Source organism: Rhinolophus sinicus, linkage group LG05 (genome assembly GCF_036562045.2).
Source record: "Rhinolophus sinicus isolate RSC01 linkage group LG05, ASM3656204v1, whole genome shotgun sequence".
NCBI lineage: Eukaryota > Metazoa > Chordata > Mammalia > Chiroptera > Rhinolophidae > Rhinolophus > Rhinolophus sinicus.
Genome location: NC_133755.1, coordinates 81,613,838 through 81,625,885, shown reverse-complemented (window position 1 = coordinate 81,625,885; position 12,048 = coordinate 81,613,838). Strand labels below are relative to the sequence as shown.

The following is a 12,048-nucleotide window of genomic DNA, read 5'->3' as shown; positions in this document are numbered from 1 at the left end:
AGCTTTGACTGTGCTGCCACTGCTGCATCACGCTGGGCGCTGTGGCTCCCATGCCAATGGCCTGCTCTGCATAGGGTGGCACGCTGGGGGGCAGCCACTGGGTGGGGGGCCTGGTTGAGGGGCTGTGGCAGAGCCCCCACAGGCGTTCATCTCACTCCCAGCCCTGTGCAGGGGGCTGCTCCTGAGATGGGTCAGGTGTGGTCCCGTCAGGACCCCTCCTCAGGGGTGGTGCCTCCTCCAGACAGCACATAACAGTGGGAAACACTTCTATGTACTTTCCATGCGCCTGAGGTGGTTTTATATAATTTACCGTTTATCAGTCTTTTCATGCTCACAACAGCCCTGTGAGGTAAGGACCGCACTGTAATGCTCATGCCCATGTAGGTGAGAACCTGAGGCAGTGATGGGACTTGTGGAAGATCACATAGCGAGAAGTGGTGGGGTGAGGATTTGAACTCAGGGATTCTGGTCTAAAGTCCCAGCTCTATACCACGACTCCACTCTGCCCAAAGCCAGTGGGACACAGGCTGGTCCCTGAGTCTGTCCCTGCCGTGTCTGCCTCTGGGGTGAGTGTAGGGTCAGGGCATGAGAGGCCAGGGCGGAGCCCGCGCTAACGCCTCTCCCGGCCCGTCCCCAGCTGTACATCCAGACGACGACGCTGACGGTCTCAGTGAGTCTGAGTGCTTCAGTGTCCCTGGGGATGCTCTACATGCCCAAGGTCTACATCATCCTCTTCCACCCGGAGCAGAACGTACCCAAGCGCAAGCGCAGCCTCAAAGCCGTCGTCACCGCCGCCACCATGTCCAATAAGTTCACGCCAAAGGGCAACTTTCGGCCCAATGGCGAGGCCAAGTCTGAGCTCTGCGAGAACCTCGAGGCCCCAGGTGAGTGCCTGCCCCGCCCCCTCCCTCTGGGCCCGCCCAGGCCCCGCCCCTTCTTGGAGAGGGACATCTCCCTACTCTCACCCCTAGCCAGGTCCTGTTGGGACACTGGGAGAACTCCCCCCACCCCACCTGGCCACTGGTAAGCAGCTGCCCACCCAGAGGGAGTGCTGGGAGAACCTTGAGGATGCAGAGTAGTGCCCCTCTGCCCCACTTGCCAGTCCTCCAGGTCCCACCCCCATGCCCACCCTAGCCATGCCCATCCAGGGACTCTGCCCCAATTAGGGGGAAGGCCATGGAGGGCCTGGTCCATGTACCAGTGTGATACCCCGGGATTTCTCTGCCCTGGAAACCACATCTGGGTCTGTGACCTTTCAGTCCTTCTGGGAGAAGCTGTAGTCTAGAAGGCCCCTGCTCTCTGGCCCTTTGTTAACTTGGGAACCGTGACTCTGGCACCAGCCCAGCCACCCCCTAGCAGGGCCATAGAGATGGAGACTCAGGACATGGACCTGGATGAGTAAGTGAGGCGTGGGGTAGGGCGGGGGGCCTCCCGGGGCTGCAGTTCTCAGATAGCAGGGTGGCCCCAGGGGTTTGACCCAGGAGACATCAGCTGTAGAGGGTCGTGCTTTGAAATGGCCTGGAGAGAGAAGGAGGCAGGGAACTTGGCCTCTGAGGGACAGGTCCAAGGTCCACGCCTGGGCAGGACAGATCCCTCAGGCTGGTTCAGGTGTGTGCACGGGGAGGAGCAGAGCCACCATCTTTGCCAACTTCCCTGGTTCCCCTGGAGTCAGCCCATTGTGTGAAGAGAAGAGGTGGAGAGTGGGAGAGAGAGGCAGGGCATGTGAGGGATGGGTCAGGCCTCAGGGGGGACCAGTAATACGAGGTCGGACAATTACGTTTGCGAACTCATCCTAGAAAAAGTGCTACACACCTCATTGCTGAATATCACCATGGTCACCTTCGAAGTGCTCCCCTTGGGAAGCTATGCACTGACACCAGTGCCTAGTCCACCCTTCAAAGCAGTTTTGGAACTCTTTTTCTGGAATGGCCATCAGAGCTGTCATTGTATTACCCTTGATGTCCTGAATGTCATCAAAATGTCTTCCTTTTAATACTTACCTTTTACTTTGGGTAAAGAAAGAAGTCATTGGGGGCCAGATCAAGTGAGTAGGGAGGGTGTTCCAATACAGTCATTTGTTTCCTGGCTAAAAACTCCCTCACAGACAGTGCCGTGTGAGCTGGTGCATTGTCGTGATGCGAGAGCCATGATTTGCTGGCGAAAAGTTCAGGTCGTCTAACTTTTTTTTTATTTTATTTTATTGGGGGAGGGGAACAGGATTTTATTGGGGAACAGTGTGTACCTCCAGGAGTTTTTTCCAAGTCAAGCTGTTGTCCTTTCAATCTTAGTTGTGGAGGGTGCTATTCAGCTTCAAGTTGTCCTTTCAGTCTTAGCTGTGGAGGGCGCAGCTCAGCTCCAGGTCCAGTTGCCGTTGCTAGTTGCAGGGGACGCAGCCCACCATCCCTTGCAGGAGTTGAACCGGCAACCTTGTGGTTGAGAGGACGTGCTCCAATCAACTGAGCCATTCGGAAGTTCAGCAGCAGCTCAGCTCCAGGTGCTGTGTTCAATTTTAGTTGCAGGGGGCGCTGCCCACCATCCCTTGCAGGAGTCGAGGAATCAAACTGGCAGCCTTGTGGTTGAGAGGACGCGCCCCAACCAACTGAGCCATCCAGGAGGCAGCTCAGCTCAAGGTTCCATTCTCAATCTTAGTTGCAGGGGGCGGAGCCCACCATCCCTTGCGGGACTCGAAGAATTGAACTGGCAACCTTGTGGTTGGGAGCCCACTGGCCCATGTGGGAATCGAACCGGCAGCCTTCAGAGTTAGGAGCATGGAGCTCCAACTGCCTGAGCCACTGGGCCGGCCCCCAGGTCGTCTAACTTTTTCATGTAACCGTTTCAGCACTTCCAAATAGTAAATTTGTTTAGCTGTTTGTCCAGTTGGTACAAATTTATAATGAATAATCTGTCTGATATCAAAAAAGGTTAGCAGCATCATTGCAACAAGTTCACGAATTTAATTGTCAGACCTCGTAGTGGTGACCATTTCTTAAACCCTGACTGTGTGCCACACCTACCAGGTACCAGTTTTCATTCTCACAGCAACCTTGAAAGACAGGTATTGTTTGTCGTCTGCATGGTACAGAGGAGGAAAAGGAGGCCCAAAAGGCCAGGGACTCACCTAGGTCACACAGCCAGCAGGTGGCAGGGCCAGACCTGACCTGCTATTCCCACTGCCCTCTGCCTCCTCGGACAGACAGTGGCCTCTGTCCTGGGATGAGCCACAGAACCACCACCTGTAGGGTGGGTGGGGGCCTCCATGGGCCTCCCTTCCAGCTGCTCCAGGGTGGGGAGGGTTGAGGGGTCACTGTGTCACCCTGCCCCACTGCAGACCTTGGCTCCTGCCCTGGGCACCTGTAAGCAACCACATGGTTTAATGGCAGCTTCTCCTGCCTCCCACACTCTGAGTCTTGGGGGACATCAGATCCTCGTGGGACCTAGGAGTGAGCATTCTGCCTTCTCCCTCTAGTACTGAGGGAAAGGCTAGAAGTATCGATGGCCGCAGGACGGACGTGAACTAGACTGTGACGGCCCAGAGTACTGGCTCCAAGGGGAGCCCTTGTCATCCACCAAGAGACCAAGGGAAACAGGAGATTTTCCCTTCCGGTGCATTTGGGCTGGGGCAGTACCTTAAAGGATCTCCATCTCAGGGCTCTGGGGGAGGCATTGTCCCCTCCATTCTCAGCACAGGTCCCACATGTTGAGACAATATCATGTGTGGGAAGGACAGTTTCTTCCTACATCCAAACAGGATATTTCACTTGAGTGATCTTCACAGCAGTCCAATGAGGCTCCTTGATCCCCAGCTGAGGTCCTGAGAGGGTGAGTGACTCTCGTGAGGTCACACAGCAAGGTGGTGGCTGGCTGGCCCCACACAGAGTCTTTCCCTGGACCCTGACTTCATATGGCCTCTCTGCCCCCATTCTGTGCTGAGCACTATACCTGGCCTCTGGAGTACCCCCTCCTTTGAATGACACCCCCGACGGCTATGTTAACACCACCACCCTCCACCAGATGACCTCTGGCTCTGCAGTCCTGCTCCTCCTCCCAGAGCACCAGCTTCCCTGCACCTACAGCCCTGGGACTCTGAAATTAGAAGGGGCAGAGTGTCCTCACAGGACTCCCCACCACTGGCCTTTCGTGTATGCCCAAATGCAGCCCCTACCCAGGCCCTGTGTGGTAAGCAGGAGCCCCTCCCTGCTCTCTGCCCCCTACTCCTGACTTTGTTTTCCTCCTTTCCACAGAGACTTCCCCTTCCCAGGCCATCCCCCCAGGCCATACTCTGCTGGTGCAGGAACAGGTTTGTCAAACCAGCTGTGCTCTAGGACGCATGAATGAGTGGGGCATTAGCCCTCACTGGTGTCTAACTGGAGGTGACACCCTGACCCCAAAGGTGACGCTCATGGTGCTGTGACAGGCTAGGGAATCAGGGCAGGCCTTCACAGAGAGCTCTGATGGTACCTCACTGACTGCTGCTCCTACCTCTGCTCAGGCTGGAGACAGGGGACACTTAGCCCCATCCCCGCTAGACAAGGACGGGGTGGAGGCATGGCAAGGGAAACCCCAATGTTCGCAGCCCCCTGCTTCCTTCAAGGGAAGGATGAGAGCTGCCCACTCGCCCCCTGAAACGAGGGCCAGAGGCCAGGGCTCCTTGCCCCCGCTGTGTCTCAGCTCAGTGACAACAGGGGCCATGGAGGTACCAGGCAGGAGCCAGGTGATTAATTCCAGGGACAGCCAGACTGAGGGGGGGGTGAGTGGGAGGAGTGGGGAGGTGTCACTCCTGTGGAGTAGGGACATTTTTCACTCTGTCACTGGCAGGCCACGTATCTTTAAACAAACAACAGAATAAATAATTCAGGGCCCCGATTGCAGGCAGATTGGGTGCGGAGACATGGGGGCAACAAATGGGGTTGTCAGCTCCTGCCTGTCGCTGCCCAGCTAATTGTTCTCTGAGGTGGCGGAGCCTGAACACTAGCAGCGAGGGCCTGTCACCAGCAGGGGATGGGTTTGAGGGCCTCTGCTCACACCCCCTTGTCCCTTCCCCTCATACTGAGGATGCCCTGGGGAGTCACTCCCCCATGCTCTCCTCATCGCTGTAGTTATTTCAGCGCTGCTCCTTTGCCGGCATTTTGCAAGGTTTAAAGAGTATTTCCATCCACCCCGTGGCTGAGAGCCAGCCAAGGGTTATTTATCATCCCATTTTACAGATGAGAGAATCAAGGCTCCAAGAGGTTCAGTTTATCGGAAGGGCCACATGACAGGTGCTGAGATCCCCTGTACTGGTGAGGGTAGGACAGGATCCCAAGTCTCCTGACTCCTGGCCAGACCCTTCCTTTTGTTCCTCACAGTTAGCTCTTGGGGGCCCCCAGGCACTCATTGCTCCTATTTTCCAGATGGTGACACTGAGGCTCTGCTGAGGGACTCTGGGGCCCCTGGCTTATAGCTGAGGGCTGAATGCACTTCCAGGTTCTGGAGCCCTGGGTTAGATTTTCTATTGGAGACAGCTCTGATCTTAGAGGAACAACAGGGGCCCAAATGTCCCTAACCTCCCACCACTTTTTCTTATCCCTGACCTGGCCGTGCTACCTCAGCAGCGGCCTTCAGGCTCCTGTTTCCCGGCAGTTAGTGGAGATTTTGCTGCTGCTGCTGAGGTTTTCCCTCACCTCAGGGCCGGGAGCTGCTGACAGGTTTACAGGTTTGGAAACTCAATTTTATCAGTTCACCCAGGGGGTGATGGAGCCCTGGGGAGCTGATTCTCACCAGCCTGGCCTACAGGCGTGGGATTCAGAGCTGGCTGCTGGCCCTTTTTCTGCTGGTGGGAGATAGGGTGGGGTAGAGTTGTGGGGTGGGGTGCTCCTCAGGAAAAGGAGTCTAGGTAAAAAGGGCCACCCCTCTTGTGTTACAGGCTGGGGAACTGAGGTTTAGCAGGGCAGGGAAGGCACTGCCTGACGTCACAGGGAGTCTGAGGCTCCTGTCTCCAGAGTGCTGATCTGCATGTCCTCCCACCTCCCCTTCAGCAGCTCTGTCATCCCTGGGTCCCAGCCTTCAGTCACTTAGCTCCCCTCCCCAAGTGCGCCCCTGCCCAGGCCCCTCCCTGGATGCTGCTCCATCAAAACTGACCGTCCTGTGGTCCTTCCTCCCTCTTGGTCACCCAGTACCCTGGAGGGACATGGTCATTTTAGAAGTGAAGGTGCGAATTCTTTGTACATTATAAGGTCCTGTGCTGTGTTCTTATTCTCACCATTTCCTTCCATTAGCACCTGTCTGGGTGGCACCTAAAACTTGAAACTTCCTTGGTGCTGCCCAGCCAGCATCTTCTGCTTGACTATTTCCAGCCAGTCCACTCTGGGCTCTGGCCAGGAGAAAGTTCCTCCTTTAGCTCAGCAGCACTCTGATCCTCGTGCCTCTGCACTGGTCCACAGTGTGCGCTCTGCTCACCCCATCCCAGCACTGCTTCTTCCCACACTTGGATGGAGCCCTGAAAGGGGGACATAGTGGGCTTCCGGTTACACTGCGATGACAAACAGGCCCCAGAGCAGAGTGGCTCAATCAGATAGATGTTTGTTTCTCTCTGATACAATAGTACACAGTGGGTGGCGGGACTGGGGACCCAGGTTCCCTCCATTTTGTTGCTCTGTCAACGCCTGGAGGGCTGTCCTGGTCCTCATGGCTGAGGCTGATTGCCCTCAATGTCTGTTCTGCCCATGGAAGGCAAAGGGAGGAGGTACAGAGGAAATAGTTCGTTTTAATCAAATGACATGGAAGTTGCACACAGCCCTTCCGTTCACAGGGCAGCAGGATGTGGTCATGCAGGGCCACACATAGCTGCAAGGGAAGCTGGGAAACGTAGTCCTTAACTTTGGCAGTCCTGAGCCCAGCAAAAACGGGAAAGAGGATTGGGGGGACAGTGTGCAGCCCATCACACTGCTCCCCTCACTGTCCTCTTCTCCAGGCCAGACACCCCTGGCTGAGCCCAGCAGATGTGCCTCCTTTCCTGAGCTGGCAGGATCCTGCTGGCCGGTCAGGGAAGCTTTATGACAAAGGGCACCATGATTTTTTCCCATCCAGCCTCCTCACTTGACTCCAGCAAACCAGCCCCTACCCTAGGAAGCAATTCTGCCCTGATTGCTCTCCAATGAGCTGTCCCCCAGGCAGGACAGTACAAAACCAAGGCCCTGGCCAGCCTCCTCACCCTTCTGGCCTCAGTTCCTCATTTTGCAACGAGGGTGTCACTTATCTAGCCTCCTCACTAGGTTGCTGTGAGGTCTGAACCCTGGAGGGGTGGAGGTTGGGGGAGCACTCGTGCTGCCCATAAGAGCTGATGTCACCCAGGTGGGGGTGGGAGAAGAAGGTTGTGGCTGGGAAATGGGGGCCACCCAGACATGCAACCCCAGTCCCTGTGGTGGGTGAGCTGAGTAAGGGCCAGAGTGACGGGTACAGATAACGGAGGCTCAAGGCTGAGGCGAGACAGGGACACTCAGAAATGGGAAGGGTGGCTGCACAGAGGGCCGGGGGCCTGAGCACTTCCATTTCCTTTGAGCCTGGGGAGAAGGCTGAGTCAGTCACACGCCGCGGTTTCTAGCTTCTTAAGCCTCCTCTCTGGTTCCATTATTTATTTCCTGTCCCCATTCCCCACTCACTTCCTCTAGGCTGCTAGTCTCTGTATATTCTTGGCATGTGCTCTTCCAGAATGTGTGCTGTTGAGCTTCTGAAAACTATCCTTTGATAATATAGTTGGCCCTTAAACAACATGGGGGTTAGGGGTGCCGCATGCCCTATGCAGTGGAAAACTCCATGTATAACTTTTGACTCCCCCAAAATTGTCCCTTGGTATCCATGGGGCATTGGTTCCAGGACCCACCGTGGATGCTGAAGTCCCCTGTATAAAATGCTATAATCAGTGCACACAGTGGGCTCTGACAGGTCAGACTCCCAACCGCAGATCAAAAACAGAGCAGATATTTACTGGGAAAAGAACAAAGTATGTATAAATGGACCTGTGAAGTTCAAATCGTGTTGTTCAAGAGTCAACTGTTTTAAGAATCTAGCATTACATCACAAATAAAAAGTGATCCTCTTAACAGGTGGTGGAGTCAGGAGGCAGCAGGGGCTCTGTTGGGGGGAGACCCTCATGGCGGGGTGGGGTTTGGGAAGGAGTGCTCAAAGGAGGGGTCATATCTGGAGCGACAGGTGAAGAGGGCAGGGCACTCCAGGCAAGCAGCCCCACCTGAGCCAAGGTGTGGAGGTGGAAAGGACAGACTGGAAGGCTGGACCCAGCGCAGGGAGGAAGCAGTGGGATGTGCAGGGTGGGGCCGGCGCACAGGTGGGGGTGTGTGGACTGCTCAGTTCAGGGGCCTGGACTTGATGTCATGGGCAGGGCAGTGCCTGCAGCAGGGGGTTTGAGGCAGCCAGCCTCTAACTCCTGGGTATCCCTGGTTTCTCTCCTTCCAGTGCTGGCCACCAAACAGACCTACGTCACCTACAGCAACCATGCACTCTAGCTAGGCTGCTGGAGCGAACGGAGGAGGAAGAATGGAGACCTTTGTGGATGGTGCGTGGAGCCAGGGCCACTCCCAGGGGCCCAGCTGATGTCCTGCCTACCCATGGGCACCCACGGATGTGGCTTGGTGCTGAGGACAGCAGAATCCCGGCAGTCAATGCTGGGTAGCCTGGGCAAGCCGGGAGAGCGACAGGAGGAGGAGGAGGGGATGGGGTAGCTTCAGCCACCCCAAGACCTGCGTCTTGGACCAGGGCCCTTCCTGGCCCCAAATCACAGGGGCTCAGGTTGCGTGGGCCCCAGCGCTGGTTTTTCCTCTCTCCCTCTGTCTCTGCCTGTCTCATTGGTGACCTTCTCTGTCTGTCTCCATCCCTGTCTTTGTTTTCTCTTATTTCTTTGTATCACCTTCTTGTCTCTTTGTCTCCATCCGCGTGCTCTGCTTTTTCTGTATCTTCTTTCTTTCTGCTTCTGCCTCCTCTCGCTCATGAACTCTCTGTCTCCAGGTCTCCCCTGTTTTTCTCCTGTGCTCCACTTGGGTCTCTCCTCTCATACATTTTTGTTTCCTGTCCTCAGTCCCCTCCCCACCTTCATTTATGTCCAGCCTCTGCTTTCCTCTCCCTGCCACCGTTTCCCAGCTCACCAACTCTTACATGTCGCAAAAGAGAAAAAAGGGAAAAAAAAAAATCAAAACACAAAAAAGCCAAACAAAAACAAATCTTGAGTGTGTTGCAAAGTGCTGCGTCCTCCTGGTGGCCTCTATGTGTGTCCCTGTGGCCCGCAGCCTGCCCGCCTGCCCCTGCCCGTCTGCTGTGTGTCCTGCCCGCCTGCCCCTCCTGCTGATGACACGGAGTTCAGTGCCTGGGTGTTTGGTGATGGTTATTGACGACAATGTGTAGCGCATGATTGTTTTTATACCAAGAACATTTCTAATAAACACATGGTTTTGCACCCCGGCTCCACATCCACTGAGAGTCTGGCAGTTGGACCTCAGGCCCAACCTGCAGCCAGAGGGTCTAAGAGGGAGGGAGGAGTTGGGTGATGGAGACCTAGGGCTTGGGGATGGTGGAGGCTGCTCCAGGGTTGGTGTTGAGTGTGGGTGTGGAGAGACCTTGGGCAGGGAGGGGCCAGGACATTGTGGAAGATTCCAGAAATCAGCCCCTGCTGGTAAGAGGGATGCTCTGTCCCTGCCCTCTGCCCTGCAGCCCCAAAGAAAGATCCTATTTCTGCCCTGCCTCTCCTCTGACTCACATCCCTCACACCTGGGACCCCACATCCACCCCATAATCGAAGCCTCTCCTCTCCTTCCAGCCAGGAAATTCTCTTCTTAAGAAATTGGCTTGCGGGGCTCCCAGCACCCACAACCCTCCCCTCCTGCTTGTCCTGTCTCCAGGTCACAGGTGCTAAGGTGTGTCGGTCCTGGAGATCAGTGTGTGGAGTGTGTCCAGGTGGGCGTGCATGTGTGTGGCGCCCCGTAACTCTGTGTGTGTGTCCTGCATGCTTGTTTGTCTGTCTGTCTGTTTAGGCCCAAGTGGGTGTGAGTCCCTGTTCCAGCCACGTTGTCAGGAGGCCTGTCCCAGGCCATGGCAAGTGTGCAGTGTGTGTTCACAGCAGCTGGCTTCCCTGGCAGGTTGGGACATAGGGAGCGGGCAGCGGCTTATGGGCTGGGCCCTGCCAGGAGTAAATTATAGAGCCAGTGACACAATGAGGCCACAGACAGCAGAGCTGGAGCCCAGGCTGCCTGGGCCATCTCCTCCGGCCGCACCCGCAGGCCTCCCCACCATCTACCTCCTAGGCTGACCCCAGGTGGGAGTCAGGCAGGGGCTGCACGTGAAGGTGTGTGTGCAGGTGAGGCGGGTGGTATTAAATTGTGCCAGGTGTCAGTGTCCCCTGGGTAAGCCCATCTGACTCCTGGGAGGAGGCGTGTCTCATGTGAACAGCTGTGCTCAGGAACTCTCTTCTCCCCAGAGGGTCCATGTGGGACTGTGCAGCAACTACTGTATACTGGATAAATATTTGTGTAAGGTTAGGAGGGGAAAAAATGAGTGTTTTGTCATTGATGGCCTTGCTTGCACGGACGAACCCTAAGACCCAGAATAGATTCTACTCAGGCTCATCAGGCAAAACTAGGTTGGCAGACCAGGGATGTCTGCCAGAAGCTTCCGGGGCAGTGTGTGTGTGTGGGATTGGATGTGGACGGGGAGCGCAGTCAGCTCTCCCCTGGTGAGTCCCTGACAGCAACCCCAGCCTGGGCGCCTTGTCCCCTCTCTGGCCAGTTTCCCTCTCAAGGTGATTGCCGCTGAGGCCCAAGGCTAAGCAGAAGGCCTGGCCTGACACCCGAATTTCTGATGCTTAGCCCAGGACTTTCCCAGGTGACCCCCACATCTGTGGAAGCTCCTTTCTAGGATCCAGGGGGAGAATCACCTTTCCAAGGGGGGTGCTTCTCCCTCTACTCCCCTCAGCACTAAGAAGAGACCAGTGGGGGGTCAAGGTCAGTCTTCCCGGCCTCCTGGGGGAGGAGAAGGCCAAGGGTTAGAGCCAGGGCAGGCTCCTGCTGGGGCTTAGGCCCATGAGGCACGCCAGCCTGCCTGGGGCTTTGAGAAGGGGCAGGTGGGGAGGGGGCATCTAGGCCCTGCCCTCAGGGGGCCACCAGTCGGACGGGGGAGACACAGCCCTTAGGGGCCAGACAGCCTCGAAACGCTGAGGGTCCCAAAGTAACATAATTATGGGAACGGAGTGGGTTAAGTGGGAAGCCGTGGGTGGGGTGTGAATTCTGAGCACTGAGCCTGGGGTACAGAGGATAGGTGTATGGGCTCCGTAGGCCTGCGATGGAAAGGAGGGACCTGTCCCCAGCACTTTTGGAAGTCAGACCTGCTGCAGCAGTGCGGGAGCGTGGGCGCCAGTCATCATCTAGCAGGTACAGGCCAGTGAAGCCAGGGCTGGGACCCACAGGTGGGACAGTGACGCGTGCCCCGGTGCTCTGCTCGCGGTGGGGAAGACCCGGGGCCCTTCCTGGGCCAGCTACTGCTGACCTTTGCTCTCTGCCCCATAATGGTAATTCCCTGGGCTCAGGTGGGACACCCAAGAAAGGTGGAAAGATGCTCAGCATCTTCAAAATTTTATATTTTAATAAGAAGGGGTGGGATGCAGTGTCTCAGACTCCCTGGACAGAGAGCTGGCAGCCCCCAGAGACCTTTGCTCTGCAAAAGGGGTGACAGGGTCCCCATAGGCTCTGTGCTCGCCCGTCCTCTGGGGCCTCAGCTTCCCAGCCAAAGGCTTGGGGTGCTCAGTGGTGGTCCCCAGGGCTGGTCTCAGGGCAGAACGAAAAGATGAGGCTCAAGGTGATTCCACCTCCACCATCCTCATGAAAACTTTCATGAGTCAGATGCTGGGCCTCTCCCCAGAAGGACCAGATCTGAGGCTCTGTGGGTGGGGCCAGCACATGTATGTTTTACAAGCTTCCCAGGGGATCCGCTGTGCAGCCCAGCGGGCCAGATGAAGCAGTGTTCCAGCAGCAGAACCGTTTCTTTAAATCAGCGAGCAGCATCCCTGGGAAC

General features: G+C 56.3%; 1 protein-coding gene across 7 annotated transcripts in view; it reads left to right on the top strand.

Annotated features, from left to right (window-relative positions):
• The window catches only part of GRM4 (glutamate metabotropic receptor 4), a 120,865-nt gene extending 111,423 nt beyond the window's left edge, over positions 1 to 9,442 (top strand). For 5 of the 7 annotated variants that reach the window (XM_074332812.1, XM_074332815.1, XM_019738762.2 and 2 more), the window contains 3 exons: positions 638 to 884; positions 4,242 to 4,297; positions 8,449 to 9,442. In XM_074332812.1, the coding sequence (XP_074188913.1) occupies positions 638 to 884; positions 4,242 to 4,297; positions 8,449 to 8,502 (357 nt within the window). In that variant the 3' untranslated portion in view covers positions 8,503 to 9,442. The remainder of the gene's footprint in view (positions 1 to 637; positions 885 to 4,241; positions 4,298 to 8,448) is intronic. The other 2 variants (XM_074332814.1, XM_019738765.2) reach the window with 1 other exon arrangement.
• Positions 9,443 to 12,048: the final 2,606 nt, after the last annotated feature.